Source organism: Centroberyx affinis, unplaced genomic scaffold (assembly GCF_046629955.1).
Source record: "Centroberyx affinis isolate AG114_WGS23_722 - 3 ecotype Tasmania unplaced genomic scaffold, CSIRO-AGI_Caff_v1 ptg002517l_1, whole genome shotgun sequence".
NCBI lineage: Eukaryota > Metazoa > Chordata > Actinopteri > Beryciformes > Berycidae > Centroberyx > Centroberyx affinis.
In genome coordinates this window covers 40,635-62,947 of record NW_027280738.1, presented here as the reverse complement: position 1 = coordinate 62,947, position 22,313 = coordinate 40,635, and the positions used below count along the sequence as shown (strand labels likewise).

General features: G+C 41.6%; 1 protein-coding gene across 1 annotated transcript in view; it reads left to right on the top strand.

Annotated features, from left to right (window-relative positions):
* The window catches only part of amph (amphiphysin), a 69,158-nt gene that overhangs the window by 11,520 nt on the left and 35,325 nt on the right, over window positions 1-22,313 (top strand). The window contains exons 2-6 of the mRNA XM_071534319.1: window positions 14,160-14,240; window positions 14,604-14,658; window positions 16,360-16,454; window positions 20,140-20,235; window positions 20,371-20,478. Coding sequence (XP_071390420.1) covers window positions 14,160-14,240; window positions 14,604-14,658; window positions 16,360-16,454; window positions 20,140-20,235; window positions 20,371-20,478 — 435 coding nt within the window. The remainder of the gene's footprint in view (window positions 1-14,159; window positions 14,241-14,603; window positions 14,659-16,359; window positions 16,455-20,139; window positions 20,236-20,370; window positions 20,479-22,313) is intronic.

Genomic DNA, 22,313 nt, shown 5'->3' with positions numbered 1-22,313 from the left:
ATGTAACGTGGCCCATTTACCAAAGTTAAACATGTCACAATCTCTAAGAGGTCTGGTCTGTTTCTTCCTCACTTTGTCTTCAGATGGAGCAGCTTTGGAGGTCCACAGAACAGAATTATGATCACTGCATCCTATTGGTGGAAGGATGGAGGGGCGCATATAGAGATCACCTATGTTGGTCACAATCATGTCGAGGATAGCATAGCCTCTTGTGTCTTTGACTATCTGTGACAGTAATCTACCTAGGGTGGTCTACCACAGGTCAGACAGATCAAGTCTATTAAAATCCCCAAGCAGGACAAAGTTCAAGTTCAAGTACAGCACTGTGTATGTACTAAACACTAGGTAATAGCAGTTTACAGTATGGAGAGTACTTACTGTTAGGACCCTCCCCCTCACCCATAACCTGCACTAGAACTTCAACCCTTGACATTTCTGCAAATCTGCTACTGTACTGTACATTACTGCTGTGACACCCAAATTTCCCCTATAGGGGATCGATAAAGTGCATCTTATCTTATTTAGTGTGGTTAGTATAGATAGTATTAGGTAGTATATATCGTTAGGACTGACATGCAATAGGCTATGTACATAGTGAATTGTAGACTCTTGTAGATCAGGTAACGTTATCAAAATAAAGATGATTTTTTAATCACAATAAGTAACAACCAGGATGGACCTGAATAGCTCACCAGGAACACACAGTTTCTTCTTAGATCATTCTGGTAGTTTGGTTTCAGTTCCTTTTCACTGAATCAGCTCAGTCTAATCAGGCTGTTTCTCTACATTACGTAACATATGTAACAGTCTGTGCACAGTCAGCTCACTAGATGCAGAGGCCTTTTCAGTGGAGACACACACACACACACACACATACACAAATCAGCTGCTGTGGAGAAAGCAAGCCCTATTAATAAGCCCAACAATTTCCTCCTTACAGGGGCAATTACTCAGATAAATTTAGTCTCGCCTTGTTGTTTACCAGTTCTGTTCACTGGTTAACTTCCTGTAGTAGAAGTGAGCAGTCCTTGTAAAACATGTGTTCATCACTGGAAACATTCAAGCCAGGATTTAATAAATTTGGTGTAATTTAGTTAATTAATTTTCATATAACCACATGGTTATGCCAACCACATGGCAGGCTCATTTCAGTATTATTACATACACAGTAACTAGGACATTTGATGTAACCTTGAAACATAAACTTAGCTTGTATTATGTTATTATGTTGTATAATGTTGACTATTACATGTAGCATTCATGAAGCTATGAGGAAAGGCTCTTTCCAGAGTGTTAACAAATGGAAAATAGGAACAGAACCACTTTATCTGACAAGTTTAATAAGTGTAGCGGGATTTGTCTTGGTAACCACACCATACATTTATGTGTGGTGTGGTTGCACTTTCATGGCTCTAGAAACAAACATATTTAGCACACTTTAATTTGTTCCATAGCAGGTATAATTCAAGAAGGTAGTTAAATATGGAGGACAGAATCTGACATCATTAGAAATATATTAATAAATAAATATCTTAAATATATAATATAATATATAATATCTTTTAAAAAATCCATGCTACTTTGAGGTTAGCACAGACGATCTCAGCTTATTTTCTTCCCAATCTTCCCCCTCGGCCGACCGTTCATAATCAAGGTCAAATGTATCCATATTTGCGCTGTCGCTAGGTGCGAATTAAGTTGGAGTTTTGTGTAGACGTGTACTCGGAATATCTGGTAAGCATTTGTTTGTTGCACAGCACTGTATTGTCTGCTAGAAGTGCTAACCAGCTGGTTAGCTAGCCAGCTACTCAGCTAACGTCAGATGACGTTGTCGTGATCTGCTTTTTATTTCTCCTCACAAGAAGCTCCAGGCAGCTTTCTCCACACAAAAAAACGCTATGTGTGAACGCAGCCTAATCAAGGTTACATTAGAACACCTGTGAAGCGGAGTGATATACAGTACAGTGTCCCAGTGCTGTTATACTGCATATCAGCACTCATCGAATGCCTCTTGTCCAATCAAATTACTCGACCGGAACTAACTGTTGTAAGGTTGGGCTTTTTAAGGAGTGGATGCACCATTGCCTGTTTAAAACAGTGCCAGTCAACAATTATTGATAATAGAGAAAATACTGGGGCATACAGAGTCCAGGGTTTGTTTGAGGAGTTTAGATGGCATAATATCACTGGGGCAGGTAGTAAGTCTCATCTGAGAAACAATTTCTATCAAGTAGGGAAGAGAAATTGGTTCAAAGTGGCTTAGGGCAGCACTATTAGCTATGTGATAGAGAGGTCCTGTGGAGGGGGTATGATGTGTGACCTAATGCTCTGAACCTTACTGACAAAGAAAGCTAGAAATTGTTCACAAATGAGAGAGTTTAAAGTGGAGAACAGGACTCTGGGCTTATGTGAGTGTTTGGAGATGATATCAGAAAAATATTGAGATCTTGCAGTTTTAACTGCTGCTGATATCTACTGAGATTTTCTTTTAAGATGTCAGAAAATTTGCAATTTATTGCTTTTCCATTTCCGCTCTGCTTTTCTACATTCTCTTCTTTTTTTTAAACTTTAATCTTTATTGGATTTTCAGGGTACAACAAATATACACATTCACGAGTCAAGATAGAAATATCAACTGGAATAAAAAATTAATTGAACAAATTGAAATGAAAAAAAAAACAGAGCTTGTGGGAGGACACATTAATACAGAAAGAAAAAGAAAAGAAAATTTCAGTAGCTGCCTTACACTTAGAATGCACACACAAGATGTGAGTCAGTGTCCTTATAATTTCTCTAGGTAAAGTATCCACTTCTGCCATCTCTTCGCAAACAAATCTTTCCTCAAACCTAGCACACAAGTCAATCTTTCCATAGTCCATATTTCCTGTATGATGTCCAATCACTGGTTCTGCTTAGGAGACTCAGGTTTATACCAGCTTCTAGTTATGGCTTTCCTAGCTGCTGTAAGGAGTATCTTAACCAAGCATCGATCCCTCTCTAGTATTACTGGTGCAATGTGGCCCAAGTACAAGATAGTACATGACAACGGAATCTCGTATCCAAGCACACTAATCAGAACTGAATGTACATTTTCCCAAAATGATTTAAATTTTTCACATCTCCAAAAAATGTGTGGTGTGCGTTTAAACAACCACATTGTCTCCAACAGGGCTGGTGTGTTAAAGATCTTTTACTTTGGATTTTAGGTGTAATAAAAAAATGAACCAAATTTTTTCAGTTAAACTCCCTCCATTGGTGTGAGCTTGTGGAGGTATGTTGGGTGGAATTCGTTTTCCCACTTTGGTTTCACATGTTGAAAGTTGAATTGCCTTTACATTCCATTAGACTTTCATAAAACATGGAGATTACTTTGGTACAATTACTATTAGGCCTATAAGCATCAATCATGACTTTTAAAACTGAGTTTATCTCTTGTGGACTGTTCATCTTTACTTCCTTATTGTAATAATCCCTGAATTGTATGTACCTAAACAAATCCCGATTTTGAAGGGCAAACTTGTCTTTTAATGTTTGGAAACTCTGTAATTCCTTGTTTTCTATTACTGTACCTATTGCTGTAATACCTTTTATTGCCCACTGCTTGAATATGGCATAATTTTCTCCTGGTTTGAATTGAGTGTCAAAGGCTATCCATCTGAGTACTTTCTGGTCTGTCCTTAGTTTGAATTGCCTAACAAAATTGAACCATAACTCTAGTGTACCAGAGGTTATTGAGTCTATCTTACTTTTAACTAAAGGGGGAATTTCTTTTTCACCTAAAACCGACTGAATCTGATAACCCTCTACATATGTTTCAATGTCCTTCCATCTAGCAAAATAATTATCATTACACCAACAAAACGGGTCGAAACGGGTCGAAACTGGGCTGCGTAAAAATAATTCTTTAAACTTGGGAGTGCCATTCCTCCTTTATGCTTGGCCAACTGAAGTGTTGTGTATCTTACTTTCGGTCTCTTTCCATCCCAAATAAATCTAGAAATAAGTTTATCCCAGGCTATAAACTGGTTCTGTGGGACCTCTACTGGCAAAGCTTGGAATAGATACAACAGTCTTGGCAAAATATTCATCTTAATTATGCTAATCCTACTACCAAAATCTAATGGGTAGGTAGACCATCTCTCAATATCTTTTCTAATGTTTTGGATAATCGGATTATAGTTTACCTCATATAACTTACTTTGATTTTTTTACAATATTCACCCCCAAATATCTTATTGATTTCATGTCCCACCTCAAGACATATCCATGTTTGATTTCCTCTGAAGGAATATAATTAAATGCTAGAAGTTGTGTCTTTGTAATATTTAGTTTATGACCTGCATAGTAGTTAAAGTCTTCTAGAACTCCCATCAATATAGGAAGGGAGACTTCAGGATCTGTTAATTAGATCATGACATCATCTGCAAATAAGCTAATTAAATGATCTTTAGGTCCTATTTTAATGCCTTGTAGTTCTTCATGCTGACGAATTGCCTGGGCCAGTGGTTCAATATAAATAGCAAATAATGTGGGACTGAGACAGCAGCCTTGTCTAGTTCCTCTTTCCAATGTGATTGCTGGAGACAACGACCCATTCACTTTTATTCTAGCTATTGGCTGTTGATAAAGTGTTTTAATACATTCAACTGATTGTTTGTCAAAGCCAAATCTCTCTAAAGTTTGATAAAGGAATTCCCAATTGACTCGATCAAAAGCCTTTTCTGCGTCAAGACTTAGTAATACCGTAGCTTTATTTTCCTTTTGTATTTTATCTATCAAATGTAAGGTCCTTCTAATATTGTCATGTGTTTGACGGTTTTTAACAAATCCTGTTTGGTCTTCATCAATTAATTCTAGGAGAAGTTTCTCTAGTCTTTTTGCAATAATTGATGGGTACAGTTTGTAATCAACATTGAGAATTAAAATAGGCCTGTAATTACTGCTATATTCCCTATCTTTTCCCTCTTTTGGGATTACTGTAATGATTGCCTCTTTCCATGATGGGGGGAGTTTACCTTCATCTTTAATCCAATTGAATGTTTTCAGCAGAAGGGGAGATAGCTCTTTTTTGAAGATTTGATACCACTCTGATGGAAAACCATCACTACCTGGGGTCTTACTTGATTTTGAATTGCCAGTTGCATTCTTAATTTCTTCTAGTGTAATTTCTGCTGTAATTAAATTAGTATGTCTTTTGCCAATACAAGGTAAATCTAATTCACTAAGAAAGTTTTTCATTACTTCCACTTTAGTTGCAGATGTTTCTGTATATAGTTGTTGTAATAGTTTAAGAAAATGGTTTCTATTTCTTCTGGATGATATTTCAAGTGATTTGTTTCTGGGTCCTGTATTTTATAAATGGTACTGTTGTTTTCGCAAGTAATTTGGCTGCTTTAGGACCTAATTCGTAATATGCCTGCTTCAAAAATCGTGCCTTTTTCTCAATTTCTTGCTCTAGTATATCATTAATCTGTGTCCTCAAATGTTGTATGTTCTCTAATAATCCAATAATCCAATAATACCACAATTCTACATTCCTTCATCCTGTAACAGTCTCCTTTTTGCATAAAGAAATAATCTATCCTGGAGTACATTGAGTGTGGAGCCGAATAGTGAGTATAATTCCTGTCGAGTGGATGAGCATACCTCCAAACCTCAAAAAAGCCAATATCTTCCCAGGCTGTGTTGATTAAATTTGTTAACTTGTTCTTATTTTTCTTTAAACTAGTTGTGTCCAGCTTCTGATTTAATACTACGTTAAAGTCTCCACCACATATGCAAATACCTGCAGCTTCCAATGCAATTACATCAAACAATGATTTGAAGAAATACTTGTCACTATCTGGAATATACATTTATCAAGGTTACTATATTTTTTTCAAGTTTTCCCTTTACAATGACATATCTGCCCTTCTTATCTTTTATTTCTTTATAGGAATCAAATTTAATCTTATTAGCTATAAGAATGGCAACCCCTCTTCTATGACTTTGTACGTATGAATTATAGTAAGTATTTTTATATCCAAATTGTTTTAATTTCTCATGTTCTTGTCGAGAGAGATGGGTTTCTTGCAGAAAAATTATATGTACCTTCTCCCTTTTGAATTTGGCCATTACTTTTGCTCTTTTAATTGGATTTCCCAATCCATTAACATTTAAGGACATTAGATTTACCTGTTCAGGTTGCATCATAACTAAACTGAAAAAATCTTGCGTCTTTATGCTCCCACAAGCTAACCTTAGAAATCTTAGGAAAAAATAACTGTAACATAACAACCAACTTAGAACTGCTCATTTTAAGCATTGGAACTATAAAATAAAGACCTCCAAAGTCTGAAGAACATTCTCCAGTTTTGAGTTGAAGGGGGAAACCTCCCATAGAGAAAGGGCCCCCTCCTGCAGGCTGTTCCACACATACTAGAGTGCGAGTTCGTTGGCAGTAATGAACTCCCATTCTCCCTATCAGTCGGCGTATGGATACTTACATATAGAGGACAGGATATTTAACATCTGTTCTTATATAACCATACTGTTCATTGCGGTGTCTGTCACTGAAATTCTTGTAGGCGTTCTTTAGCCCGTCTGGCCGTATCCAAACCTGCGTGTGGTCCCGCTCGCCGCCACGATGCGCTCCGCTGGAGATGCTCGGCAGGTGTCTTCTGCCGGTCGGCCTCTCTGGCTCCTTCACGCTGTACCCCCGCTGCCGGAGCTCCTGCGCTGCTGCCCATGCACTGCCATACACCTGCACACCGCTGTCCCAGTGGATACGCATCTTATTGAAGGGCGTCTGGAAACGGATGCCTTTTTCTCTGAGAGCCTTTTTAATGTTGACGTACGCCTTGCGCTGTTGTAGAACCGTGGTTGTATAGTCATGATCGAAATACAGCTGTTTCTCTCCAATTGTGATTTTCTGTCGCCATGCTTTTTGGATAATCATCTCTTTGGTGCTGTATTGCTGAAAGTTGACTATAATAGACCTCGGAGGCGAGGTGGGGCTCGGTTTCTGTGCCAGGGCTCTATGGGCGCGTCGTATCTGTAGACCAATGTTGCCGGAAAGTTTGAGTTCAGTTCGGAACAACTTATCCACAAACTCCGTCCTTGATCCGCCCTCTGGTACACCATGAATAGGCAGATTATTTCGTCTGGCTCTTGATTCTAAGTCATTCAACTTGTCCTCCAGTTTCTGCTGATCCTGTAACGTTTGTTGAAGGGCAACATTAGCCTCTGCACTCCATGTTTCTAGTTAATCGATTCGCGTTGCCATCTCGTCCATTTTCACATTTTGCTCCTGTATGGCTTGCATATTGGTCATAAGCTGCTGATTAATGTCTTGCTTGAACTCGACGAACTCTTCTCTCATATCACGTTTGATTTCTTCTTTGAACATTATGAGGTCTTGTTTTAGATCTGATTTGAGTTCCCTAATCTGCTTACTTATAGTTTCAAGTCCTGTGCGTTCTGTTCCCGCTGCTGACTCATCGCCATGTTGGCCTTCTGCTCCCCGCACGTCATCTTCGGGTTGATCTACACGATTTAGATCTTTCCCCGGTTTATCCTGTATCCCTTTGCCTTTTACTTTATTCCCCCCTTTCATATTCTTAATAAAATCGACTTTGATATCTATGAATTGAGTTTCTGAGGGTTTTAAACACACCAACTCACGCTCTGTAGCCAACCGGAAGTCTCTACATTCTCTTCTAAGAGCCTGCATGGTGTTATTTAGCCAGGGCTGGTTTTTAGGCTTGGGCTTTTTAAGCTTAAGGGGGGCAATGGAGTCAAGGATAGTTGAGCAGGTGGTGTTGAATAGTGATCAGCTCCTCCGTACTTAGTTGGTTGGGGGGTCCTCTAATATACCAATGAGGGGAAGCAGCAAAGGCAGCTGAGAATTGCGTGGGAGTGGAAGGGTTGATAGAAGGTGAGCAACGATTAAAAGTATTCGGCATGAGACTCTGATGAGGTAGAGGGACATCAAACACAACTGCCCTGTGGTCAGATAGGCAAACATTGACTGTTTCAATGTTACCCATGGGAAATCCCGAAGACAGAACCAGGTCTAGAGTATGACCATGGTCATGTGTAGGGCCTCTCACACACTGAACAAAATTAAATGAATCAACTAAATTCATGAAGTCGTTGACAAGTGGTTTGGATGGGCAGCAAACATGGATATTAAAGTCACCAAAAATCAAAATGCGTTCAGCTGTAGGCATAATAGTAGATAGGAAATCAGAAAATTAAGTTAAAAATTCCATGTTCCGCTCAGGCGGTCTATAAATAAGGGCACAGAGCACAGGACAGGCCACACTTAAACCCCCCCCCCCCCGAAGACCTGGAAGAGCTGAAAAAGTTGCAGTCCATTGGGGAAAGTTCAATAAGAGTTGGACTGGTTGGACTTGCTTGCTTGGTTGGACTGAGAGCAGATATGTGGATCAAATTGTCTAGGTTGGCAGCAATGACGGGCTGGCAGGCCCACCAACCATTGAGCCTTTCCGGTTTTTCTAGTACTCAAGTGTATCGGTATATTATAAATCCGGGGAAGTGGGGTGATTGGGAGCGAAAGCGAAAGACCAGGCCCTATTTGAGAGAGCTTCTGAGCGTTGGTGGAACCATCGCTATTCACAGAAGGACGTGGGGTCAGGGGACATCATTTGCAGACCGACACAGCAGCATGAGGATGGCAAAGGCAATAAAAAAAGTTAGCCGATAACATCCGCGTGCCGAACATATTCGGGTGAAGGCCGTCTCCTTTAAAATAGTCACTGCGATGTGTGTGTGTCTGTCTGTCTGGTTTCCTCTATAGAGTAGATGAACGGAATATGATTTTGGAGCAATTTGCTGCATAAATCTGCATGTTAATAAGGAAAACAGATTTTCTTGAAAATACTTAATTTTTTAAGACATTCATATCAATACAAGACAGTATGTTGACATAGAAGTATTTGATAATGCATTAATTAGCTTGATTAATAACCTCATCATAACTTATGTTTAATATATCATGGTGGGACATTAAGAAACTCAAGTGCCGCTTGTTTAGTTTTGTATTTATTAATAGATTTATTTATTTATGTATTCATCTATTTTTAATTATGGCTGAATAGGCCAATATCTGCTTGTGTAGAGCTGGGCAGACATATGAGCAGTTACCTTGGATCACATGTTTGGTAAGTAGGCTAAAGGATCCATTTACCACTGTTCCTTCAAATGGCTGAACACATCATTTCCCCACCACCAAGTTTGTTTTTTATTGCTCAGCATTTATCTAAGGTGGATGAAAAGGTGTAAGGTGAGAAGAGCTTCACACTGAGACAGAGGAGACATAAATTGTCACTTGTTTCAATGGAAATAGGACTACCTTTCTACAAAACACAGGATCAAAACACTAATGTTACTTTGAAACTATGGAAACTAAGCTGGAACTAAGAATTTAACATTTTGTCACTTGCCAAGTTGAAGCATGTGTGTTGAGCAGATAACATTCTGCCACCTGCTCCACTTCCTTCAGATTAGCTTTGAACAGACAGAAAGCCATCTTGATAGTAAATTAAGAGCTAACATGATGATATTGTTGACTAGTCAGAGAAGGCAGTATCAAACTTGTAGCACTTTGGGCGGAGTATACCTTCACGCTCAATTAACTTTTCAGGAAAAGGTAGATTTGGTCGATCTTAGGAATGAAGAAATGTGTCCCAACTTTTATTGTTGTCCATAAAGCTTCCTCCACACTGGAAACATGTAGTGTCAGACAACAGAGCTCGATTTAGTACACATGCTAAAATCAACTAGCATGTCTAAGTTGTGAAGCAGCAGCAGCATTTTGTTAGCCAACATTGCTGTGATGTTTAGTAGTCTGGCTATGGTTGTTAGGACTGTTTGGCTAGGGAGTGGTTCAGCCATGTCAATATTTAATAGGCAGGCTGTCTGTTGGATTGTGTTTCTGGGTGAAACACAGTGAGACCGTTCAGAGGCTTGAACTGACACCTTGGTGTTCCCATCAATAGTTTGACCTGTTGGACATGTCAGTAAATGCAATGAAGAAGGAGGTGATCTTTCAGTTTATTTTGTAATTTCTAAGTGATTAGTGGGGCAGAAGGGGCAGAAAAGTGGGGCAGACCGGTTTACTATCTTAGAGAACTGGTGGAAATTCAAATAAAATCTCTCTCCCTGATTCCCTGGCTGTCCTTGTGCTCTCATGTCAGTCAAACCACCCTGCTGCAATCTCATTGGTTGTGGCTGTCAGCGCATATAATGAACTGGTCTGTAGGAATCCAGGTGTCTGGGTAACCCTAACCTAAACAGGTGCTCTGTTCAGAGAGAGGCACTCTCTTTCACATGGGATATAAAACCATCTTCCTTAAGGCCGTCAAAGAAGACTAAGAAAACCAAGGCTTAATATGAAAATCCTTAGTTGAGTTAAGTTAACCTAATTGATCTGGAATTTAGCTGTTCCACAAAGCCAAGCCTGGTTTGAACAGTCAAAATAATTGCATGTTCACGGCTTTAAAACACACACCCAAGATATCAAGCATGGATCGCATCGATTCACAATGGAATAGAAAGAGACCTAAAGAGAGAGCCGCAGAGCAGCAGCTGTTCATCAAATAGTATGATGAATGAAAATGTTATAATGAAAAAAGGCTAAATCATGGCCAGTAACAAAGCCAGAAAAGAGTTAGTTGTCTGGGTGGCTACAGTCCCTAGTGATCCTGCGAGCCTTGGGCAGGCAGCGTCTCTGGTAAGTGTCCTGTAGTGATGGGAGCTCTCTGGCGGTGATGTGCTCAGCTGTTCTCACCACCCTCTGGAGAGCTTTGCGGTCATGGGCAGAGCAACTGCCATACCAGGCGGTGATGCAGCCGGACAGGATGTCCTCAATGATGCACCTGTAGAAGTTTGTGAGTATGTGAGCGGCCATACCAAATTTCCTCAGCCTCCTTAGGAAGAAGAGGCATCGGCAGGCAGTTCTGACCACCTTGTCCGTGTGCAGGGACCAGGTTAGATCATCCGTGATGTAAACTCTGAGGATTTGAAGCTGCAGACCTGCTCCACTGCAGCCCCTACGATATGTATGGGGGTGTGCCCACTCCCTTGCAACCTCCTGTAGTCCACAATCATCTCCTTCATTTTGCTGACATTGAGGGAGAGGTTGTTGTCCTGGCACCATCCTGCCAGGGCGCTGACCTCATCTCTGCAGGCAGACTTGTCACCATTAGTGATGAGACCCATGATCGTGGTGTTGTCAAAAATATTTTTATGGAATAGCCTTTTTGTAATGGCTCTATTCATACTATGCTTCTTTTTTGTCTTTATTTACTGGTTTGTCTGTACAATTTTCTTGTTTTTGCCTTTCTGTAAGCACATGTTTCGGAAAGTGCTGTACTAAAGTTTATTATTATGTTAGAAAGTCTGAAAAGAGCTATCTTATTTTGCAACCTAAATTAGACTCGTTCGACTTGAGGGACCAAAGCAGAACTTTGGAAAAAACGTCACGTTTTTAGTCAGGTCAAAGGAATGTTACCCTGGTTAAGCCTGAAGTTAGTCTGACTGGGACCCTGCTAGTCTGCAAGGATAAGTTTCTTTGGTAATTTAGCTCAGGTTTATTTAAACCTTCTTTGTGGGACCAAATTCCCTTTAAAATAAGCCTGGTTTAACTGGTAATCTCGCTTTGTGGAACAGCCCTTTGATTGTAGATGGTTTGTACAAACCTGTTCTGATGGACAACAATGACCCTTCAATGACCTGACTCTGTCGTTGAAATGCTGGTGAAATGTTGAGCTAAGGAAAAGGAAGAAAACCCTGCAACTACTCAATAGCCAATTAAATGGCTGGATACAGACTTCTGGGTTGCTGCTCTAGTCTAGTCTAGTCTAGTCTAGTTTATTTATATGCAAACTCCACACAGAAACACACGACCTTCTTGCTGCGAGGCGACAGCACTAACCACTGAGCCACTGTGCCACCTGCTCTTGGGGCAACTGGCTTAATTGCATAGCATTTAGTTAAGTGTTTTTTGTGTGTTTTTCAAATTCTGTGTTAAATGTGCTTCTAATGTATCCTTAACGTGACTCCATTGCTTCATTGGATTGTTTCTATATTACTATCGATGGTTACAAACTGTTAGAGATTCGATGCTGCTTTTGTCTACTGGGATCAAGTATAATGTTTTGCTTTGCCACAGGTTATACTTGATCTTGATCTGTAGAATATGTAGAAGATGGTGAGGGGTTGAATTACTCCAGACATTTTAAGCGAGCCACTGAGGCAATCTTCAATATGTTGGGTTTGGTGTAGGTTGTCCTTTTTTGTGGGCAAAGTTGTCCAGCAGCATGATTGGCTGTCAATCGACCAATCAGAGCCCAAATTCCCACTAGATGTCTCTCTCTGCTTCAAGTGGCAGAAAAACCAAAACATAGAAGTGAGTCATCGCAGTCCATGTTTGAGCACAGTTTCTTTCCTTGTCTTAATGTCCATCGAGTTAATTTAATGAAACAGCTGAGGCTATGTGGAGAGGTTGGCTAACTGTTGCTTCAACTCTGTTTGCTGTTAGAGCTGCAGTTTCTTTGTAAACGATAGAGGGGTTGACTATCGTTAGCTAGCATTCTTTTAAGTTGTGATGTTAGCTACCAAGCTAACTTTCCTTTGCTACCGTTATTGCAATTCTCTTAGTTAAATTAGGCCATGGAGGGTGGGCGCCCCAGTGGCTCAACTGATAGAGTGCGTACCAGTTGCATAGCAATGAAAGACGGAAGGGAAGGTTTTACATGATATGGGACCTTTAAGCAACTGTAGAGATAGATAAGATCTGATATTTAAGCAGTGATTAGTGCTAACTTACACTGTCTTAACCCAATGTTCAGCAACACTTACAAGTGCCAGCCCAGGACTCTCAGGGCCTGGTATCTGGTGCCATGATGGGCAGCTGTCACCACTGACTTGGAACTAAGTTAACTAAGTTATAAGAATGCTGTACTCAGTGACATAACACGTTAATGATGGGCCCCAGTGCAAATGTTTTTGTTGGACCCTTGCCCACATGCACACACGTGCACTACCACCTTCTCCATCATGCTTTAGAAGGCATATCTATCACAGCGCAGACAACTCCAAAAAGAGAGGCCTGTAGGTCTGTGTGGTTAGTATGGGTTATTGGTAGTATATTATACAGTCTCAGTGACTGTTCTAACTAATTGGACGCCCATCAGGAGGATATGGACCCACCAGATGCCTTGGAAGGCCCTTTGGAGCTCTGGGCCCCGGTGCAACTGCACTGGCTGCACTGGCAGTAGTTACGCCACTGGCTCTACTTATCCTCTGCTATTGGAGCAATTTTACCAGTAAACTGTAAATCTAAGTAGGTGTCTTTTTCCCACGGCGCAGCCGAGGGCATCACAAGACAGATTCAGGTCAGGCAGGCAGTCAGTCATCTGTCGCTTCATGAGATGGTCTCTGGGTGTCTTTGACTGTGACATGCAGTGTTTCCCATACAGAGGCACAAAGTCAAAAGTTGGTCTGTGTATTGATCTAAATCACTCTCTGATGTGCGCATCACGTCATGTCTGTCATTTGATGATGCACAGATCAGCAGACCAGTAGCAAACTCTCCAGTGTTAGTAACGTGTTTGTAAACAGTAACTCGACATCTGCTGCCCTACAAAGTTTAAGGGTAGGTAATAACAGGCCAGCTCTGTTGTTGGACTCAAACTGGACAGTCTGGAGGCAGTGGCAGAGAGGAGGATGAGGGGAAAGATAAACTCTATCCTGGAGAACCCCTCTCATCATCATTGTCTCTATTGTTGTATATTATGTTCACTACCTTTATTCTATGTTAGTAGCTATTTCCTTTATTTCTTTATTTCCTGTACTACATACTTTACTTCTTTAGTATTGGCCATCAATTGCTGCTGTGTCACCTGAATTTCCCCAAGGGGATCAATAAAGTGCAATCTTATCTTATTTTATTATTACCTTGTGGTATTTAAGTAAAGTTAGTGGAATTAGGTCATTTAACTATGTCACATTGCTTCAGTGCATAGAATTGAACACACGTGCTGTGGGTCTGTACAGGATCTGTGCTTGTTTAGAAATGACGTTCTATGATGGGAAAGCAGAAATTATAACTGTTGCATGTCAAAAATTCTAACCCTATATAATTTTGTTTGCAGGTGCTACAGAAGCTTGGGAAGGCAGATGAGACAAAAGATGAGCAGTTTGAACAAGTTGTCATCAACTTCAAGAGACAGGAGGTAAGAACACCTCTTTTAATCTGATTAAAACAGATGGAAACAGTCAACTGCTGTCTCCTCCTCTCTGCGTGTAACCCTGATCTATATTCCTTACCCTTAACACAGAAATTAATGTGTCACTTATGTGTCATTTTGTTATTTGAACCTCAAATTTAGGACCAGTGTTCTGTTAAGTCTGTGTGTGTGTGTGTGTGTGAGAGAGAGAGAGAAACACAGAGAGAGAGAGAGAGAGAGAGAGAGAGAGAGAGAGAGAGAGAGAGACAGAGAGAGAGAGAGACAGAGAGAGAGAGAGAGAGAGAGAGAGAGAGAGAGAGAGAGAGAGAGAGAGAGAGGTCAACCATTAATGTGTGTCTCCCCTGTCAGTCAGAGGGCTCCAGGCTACAGAGGGAGATGAAGGCCTACATGGCTGCCATTAAAGGTAAACCCCAACACACATATAAACAGAATACTGTGCATTTAGGCATTCAGCTAAGACTCTTTACCAAAGTTCCCAATAGTCATTACAAGCAACCAATAGTAATAGTGAGGAGGTCAAGGCTCAGAGCAACAACCGCCAGGCAATAGATGGGACAATCTATTGCTGTGACCCTTGTATGATCGTGTTAATAGAGGAGTGTTAGGGGAGAAAATAAACAATAAATATTAGAAATAAGAGCTAAGGATAGACAAGAGCATATTAGAGCAAATATTAGCAGAAGATATCGGAGCAGGAGATGAGATTTAGGTGGGACAGGGAGTTATAAGGTACTTCTTGAAGAGATCAGTTTTCAGCCTACAATGGAAGATGGGGAGTGACTCTAGTGTTGTGACTGGAGTTTGAAGGTATGGGGTGTAGGACTGGACCATGGTCTGGAGGTATGGGGTGTAGGACTGGACCATGGTCTGGAGGTATGGGGTGTAGGACTGGACCATGGTCTGGAGGTATGGGGGTGTAGGACTTGACCATGGTCTGGAGGTATGGGGGTGTAGGCCCATGACCTGGAGGTATGGGGGTGTAGGGCCATGGCCTGGGGGTATGGGGTGTAGGACTGGACCATGGTTTGGAGGTATCCTTGAAAGTAGCTGAGCAAGTCCTTGGTCCCTTGGGAGGAAGCGTCTGATTCAACTGATGTTGTAGATTGCTTTTGTGTGTCTTGTGTTTTTCCTGATGTTTGTCCTATATCATTCTGTTCTATGGTTGATTATTGATAAGTTAGATCTAGTTAGTTTCATTCTCTGTAAATGCATGCACGTGATAAAGGGCTATATAACCTTGAACTTGAAATCTGCAGGATTTGGTTGTAGCTGCAGTTCAGGCCTTACATAGCAATTGGTTGTCTAGAGCCACACCAAGCTTAACATTCTGGGCATACCAGGGGAAAGGAGCTGCTCAGTCTTGTTGTGATTTGAGGTGGTAGGCCGACATCCAATCGGAGATGTCAGTGAGGCAAGCAGAGATACGCTCTTCTGACCTGGATGTCAGAGGATGGCAAAGAAAAATAGTTTAGCTTCATCAGCATAGCAATGGCAGAAGTTGGTGAATGTGATGATAGGGCCCAGTGTAGTGTAGAAAAAGAAGAGGAGGGGACCCTGAGCCCTGGGACGCTCCCGGTGGAGAGGGTGCGCTGTGAAGACTGAGTTCCTCTATATGATACCTGATAAGTGCTGTCATACAGGTAGAGGGCAAACCATGAGAAAGCAAATCCAGAGAGACCCGGGTCAGCAAGGTTGATGAGGTGCATCTGGTGGACAGTGTCAAAGGCAATGGATAAGTCTTTGGAGATCAGGACAAAAGAGAGGATCAAAGAGAGCAGTAAATAGGTCTAGGAGGATGAAAAACAAAGAGAACAGTAGATGTGTCAGGGAGGATGAGGACTGAAAAGAATAGCAAATAGGTCTAGGGACTGAAAAGATAGAAGCAGTTCCAGCACAGTAGAGTCCTTCAGTGACTGTATGGTGTGCTGTGTAAAATATAGATGAGATATTAGCTGTTTGGGGAATAAATTCATTTTTGACATAAGATGGGTTGAGGGTACAAACAGTTGTGCTATCTCTTATGGTGATGCAGCAGGCTAACCCTGAATCTGTGTCTTACATTTATGTGCCAGGCTAACCCTAACGCTAGTGCTGTGCCCTACAGGAATGCAGCAGGCCTCCATAAACCTGACAGAGTCTCTTCATGAAGTCTACGAACCAGACTGGCATGGCAAGGATGACGTCATGACTATTGGCAAGGTCAGTGTCACATGCCCCTTTCTTTTTTGTTTGATTCTTTTCTTTCTTTCTTTCCCTCCCTTTCCCCGTTTTTCCCTTATTGGCTTGAAACAATATCCATGGATCTAAATCTAAGTTCTTTCTTAATGTACAGGTAAAAAAATCTTTAGTTCTTAAACTTTGGTTTTCAATCATTATTAGCAGTGTGCATATTAGCTGTAGTGTTGTTAGTGCACTTACCATAAGGGTATGTTGTTAGCCTTACAGCAGAGACCCCCACATAGTATTGCTGGTTCTATGTCTGTTTAGCATCTCTCTATGTGGTGAAGTTGAGCTGCCACAGAGAGAGTTGCTAAAGCTGCAGAAAACAACTCCACAGGCTTCTTTATTAATGTTTGCCTAGCATAGCCAATGCTAGTTAGCACTCATTGCACTAACAATAGCTACCATATGCGTGGCTACAGACATCTTTTGAACTCTGTCTCTACTTGCATCAAATGTTCTGAAACAAATACTATTTTTAGAGCTTTGTTGATGGCTGCATTTTAGTTCATATGGGTGTTTTAGCATGTGGAGCTAACTAACTATTGAATGTGTGTTTGAGTAGTATGTGATTTGAAAAAAATGGTACAAAGTCGAATGTTTTTTGTTTTCTCATCTTTGTCTGAGGATATGACCTGATTACAACAAGCAAATGGAGCACAATTTGGAGTGGGCCCTGTCAGATGTACCAGCATGTGCAATATGAATACTGATTCTTTTGTAAATAGTAACATGCTTTTGTTTGTGTTCGACTTTATCATTGCCATTGTCTATGGATCACTTTGTCGGTCGGTTCGTCGGCCAGTCAACCAACCGACCGACCGGCCAACACAACAAACATCACATAGAAATTTCAATGCACAAATAGAAAAGAAATTACGACAGAAATGCAAAGCACATTTATTTATTTATTCTTTTTGGGTTTTTTTAAACAGGGACCATGCATAATAACATATTACACCAGAGTTAGCTAATTTTAAGCTAATTATCATCTGGTCCCTGGGCCTTAGGGTAGAGAGTGAAGACTGCATAAGAGAGACATAGAATATTTCATCTGATAATGAATATATACACATATAAACACGGGTCTTACCAATTTACAACACTCTTGCAATGTGTATATATATCACAGATATCAACACCATATATTCAGTGTTGGGCAAGTTACTTTCAAAATGTAATATATTACATATTACTAGTTACTTTCATTTGAAAGTTACTTTACAATATTACTGTCTGTGTAGAGTAACTCGTTACTTATTATACTACTTTTGCGTTACTTTCACCAAAATAACTGCAGAAGTACGACACCGCCAGTTAAGAGCTTCGGTAACACAATTTGAGACGCTTATTGGTATTTCACTTACATGTGTACTAGGAGAAAGAAAGCAGCTCGGTGTCGGTCTTAAACCTCTTCAGCTCATCTAGCTCTCCGACGAGTGAACCCCCGGTCGCGGTTAGCTCTGGTCGGTCTAACCCTGTGCTTTGTCACGCTCCTTCGTAGCTCTTTTAGCCTCTTATAGAACTAGCGCTCAGCGCCGATGGGTCCGTCGGGCTCCCGGGCTTCGGTGACCAGAGTCCCGTTCCCCGGGGGGCCGGGGAACGGGAACTTCACGCCGATCGATCCGCGGGGCTACCAGGCGCTCCGGGTCTCGCGCTGCCCTCCCTCTCCCTCTTAACTGTTTTAGCCTCTTCTGTTAAAGGTTCTTGTTTTGTTTTGCAGAGGCTTCAGCAGTTACAGTCTTGTCTTCCATCTTAGTACTATCTGCCATATTGATTAGCTTCGCACTGTTCAATCTAAGCAACTAGTCTGCATTCAAACTGCGTCTGTTTTCTTCCTGGTTTGGTTTGACTTTCTGCCGGTGGCGGTCTGGCGCGCGGTGTGTTTCGGGTGGTAACGCGTTACTTGACATAGTAACTGTAATAATATTACCAAAATCCTATTAGTAACGCATTATATTACTTCGTTACTGCTAAAAATAGTATATTACCTGTAACGCGTTACTTTTGTAGCGTACCCCCAACACTGCATATATTTACTATATATTATATACTATATATTAGTAAGTACATAGCTCTTAGAATTAGAATTGTCTCTTAAAACACAGGTACATATCAGTCATTCAGAATGTGCAAAGAATTTATTCAGTGTCTACATGATTAATTTTCTTTCAACCATACTTTTTAATGTAAAGGCAGATAAAGTGCTACACTCTCTTATGTGCACTGGTATTGTGTTCCACGTCAAGTTTGTTTATTTATATCACAAGCATGTTTCAGAGGACTTTACAGAGAATGTGTCTAGCTAGATCTAACTAAATACAATCAACGGTGAACAAAACACAAGGTAGGCAAGAGCAGATTTTAGCAAGACAAACAATCTACCTATTCTACAGCCTAACCTACCCGGCACCCCAGCCTTAGACCCTGATGCACACAAGGAAAAATCCCAAGAAAAATCTTAGTAGGAAAACTTGGAAGAAACCTTGGGTGGGCTGAGGCATAGGGATCCCCCCCGCCCCCGGGACGGCTTAGCATGCAGTAGGTGCCGGGCAAAACATTGACAGAGTCATGGGCAACAATAATGACAGGAGAAAACAGAGAGAGACAAAAAGAAAGAGAGGCAGCATGCGGCGATGAGAGGGGGGGGGGGTGAGGCCAGCGCTAAAAATTCAGTGAAAGGAGGGCAGCAGCCGAAATTCAGCCTCCAGGTGAGAACAGCAGCAGGGAAGAGCAGGGAAGAGCAGGGCGGCACTGACGATGAAGAGCCAGGGCAGCACCCGTCACTGCCAGGTAGAGACTGACCTGGAGTCAGAGAGAGGAGAGAGAGGAAGCCGCGTACACACACACACACGCACACACACACACACACACAACACAACCAGACACACACACACGTACAGAGGAAGGGGAGAAAACAGCTGCACAGAACACACAGGGTCAGAGGCACGATTTAGTATTCCATTCTTCCCTCTCAACAGGTATTATACTTGAGGTAGTAAGGTGCAGTGTAAAGTCCACAATCTCAACGTCTCCAGATGTTGTGGATGTGCAGTCTGTCCTTGGGCCTTATCACTGGAGACCTGTCTTAATTAGACACACAATCATTGGTTGTCATTTTCAAATAAATATAGCCTATATCTGTGGCAGACAGGCAATATATGTTATAGCTTTTTGCTGCTGTTTTACTCCCATCTCCTTTGCTGTAGAGTTATCTTTCAAACATTAGCAATAGGGGTAATGTTTCCATAGCATTGCAGAGTCAACCTGGCAAGAAGCAATAGAATGGAATAAATATTGGATCCTAGCTATATAGCTATATTGTTGGTGATTCATGTATCTTTATTTAATCCTGTTTACACGGCAGTGGTAACATCATTAGCCTAGGGTGGCTAGCAAGTTTTCTTTAGAAATGATTTTTTCAGAGTAATATTATTTTTCAGCACCAACCACTCATTTGTAGTTTTAGTAAGATACCTATTTTGACATTTGTTTGGCCACATTATCATTAATGACCATAAATTAAAAAATGCCACAGTTACCTGGCTTGAACATGTTTACCTTCATTTAGCCAACTGTTTTTGTGGATTGGTGACGTCACAGGCAAAATGCAAAGTTACAGGGTGTAGCTTTAACAAAATTTGGGTTGTGTGTTTTTCTGTAGGACTGTGATGCATTATGGGAAGACTTCCATAACAAACTAGTAGACTCAACTCTCCTCAACCTGGATGCGTACCTCCAGCAGTTTCCAGACCTCAAGGTGCCACTTTGGAAAAACTTGACATTTTAAATTTGATTCTGTAACTTGCTAGTCACATTGATAGCGCTGATAGAATTCCTGATTGTTGAATCTGAAAGCTTAATCTGATTGATTAATTGATTGTTTCTCTGTCAGACTCGGGTGTCCAAGAGGAGCCGGAAGCTCATTGACTATGACAGCGCTCGCCACCACATGGAAACCCTGCAAGCTTCTGGAATGAGAAATGATCGCAAGATGATAAAGGTTAGTTGTCATTGGTATTTACCACTTGACTCCATTAAGAGTTGCTTTGAGTTCATTATTTAAGTACACAGTGATAAAACATAAGTGATGTGAGGAAAAAAACAATAAAATACCCAAGGGACTCCTAGAAACCATCTTACTTAAAAGCAAAAACATAAATCACGATGACAATCAAAGATAAAACTAGTGCCATGCGTTTTGCCCAGTCTGTCAAACATGCCTAACTTGAAGCAGTGAGGTTACCTTCCCTTCTGTCATATAAGCTGCTCTCCTCAGCCAGACTTCTGGCCGCAGAGAGTTGGCTTCTACATAGAAGAATGTTTGGTTACATTGTAACCTTAATTCTCTGGGTGAAGAGACTGTCTCTCCAGACAGTGACATATTCCATATGTACGGGGACTGACCCCACTGGGGAAGTTGACATGGATATCTCTTTAAGACACACTACTAAGTGGGCCATGGACAGGTATATTAAGCCCAGGTGTGCATGTACTCATTGGAACAGGTTCCCAAGCGGCGTTGACCTGGCAAGATAGTCTCTTCACTCAGAGAACCAAGGTTATAATGTAACCAAACATTCTCTATTGTATTGAGTCTCCACACAGTTACATATTCCATATGTACAGGGACCCTGTAAGACAAAACCGTAGGAGACCCAGGAGACAAAGCAGATGTAGCTCCTCAAGTACTCCCAACGATTACTGGGCCATGGTATTTGAATGAGATGTCCCCGCCACAAGAGTGCTCTAAACAAATGCAAGTGTGCGTCAAAACAAAAAACCCTCTGAAACACTATCATACAAATATACACCTTACACATCCATTGGCTGGTGATACCGCCAGACTCTGTGTATCACTTCCCTATGCTCAGGTGCTAGGCGCAGCCTAAAGCATAGCCAACCCTGCAAGATGCTAAGGTTGGGTGTGAAAGGATAGAGGCCGCTCAGATGGCCTGCCCCCTGCTAGGCCAACTGACAGGGATATAAGACATCTCCCTGGCCGGGCCAAGACGGGCCAGGGAGATGCATAGTGGCACCCAGCATCCGTTCCCCAAAGGAGGTGCCAGCAGTTACATTCAAGCAATAAAATCTGACAAAAGTAGATGGACATGACCATGTAGCAGCTGCACAAATCTCTGAGAGGGTGGCACCTCACCGCAAGGCTCAGGAGGTTGCTACGCCCCATGTGGAGTGTGCCCTCACTCCCACTGGTGCTGGTGCACCAGTTACTTTGTACACCTGCTGGATTGTTTCCACAACCCAGTGAGACTAGATTTTGACACTGGCGCACCCAGGCACTGGGACATAAAGCAAACAAACAACTGGTCCATTTACCAAAATGCCTCTGTCTGCTGTATGTAAACCTTCAGGGCTCTGACCAGACAAAACCATGACCAAACTTGATCTTCCTCACCTGACCTTGCCAGGCGGGGCAGAGGGATTGCAACTCCACTGATTGATTCAGGTGAAAGTCCGAGAGCACCTTCAGCAGGAATTCTGGATTCGGACGCAAGATTACCCCTGCATCATCTCTCTTTTAGCTGCAACATTTAGTGACAACCACTGGTCACAAACGGTCACTGACTCCAGATGCTCGAAGGCCTCCCTATCGTAAGGCAGCCAGCACACAATCTAAGTCCCATGTTGGGATGGCCAGCCTCCTACTGCAGGGTGTACGCCTCTGAGTGCCTTTCAGAAACTGTGAGATGAGGCTGCAGCCACCCTCAGTAAGCCTAATACTGCCTACACGAGCAACCTTGATTGCTGCCACCATGCCCCTAAGGGTTGAAGGTGAGGCAAGGCAAGGCAAGTTTATTTATATAGCACATTTCATAC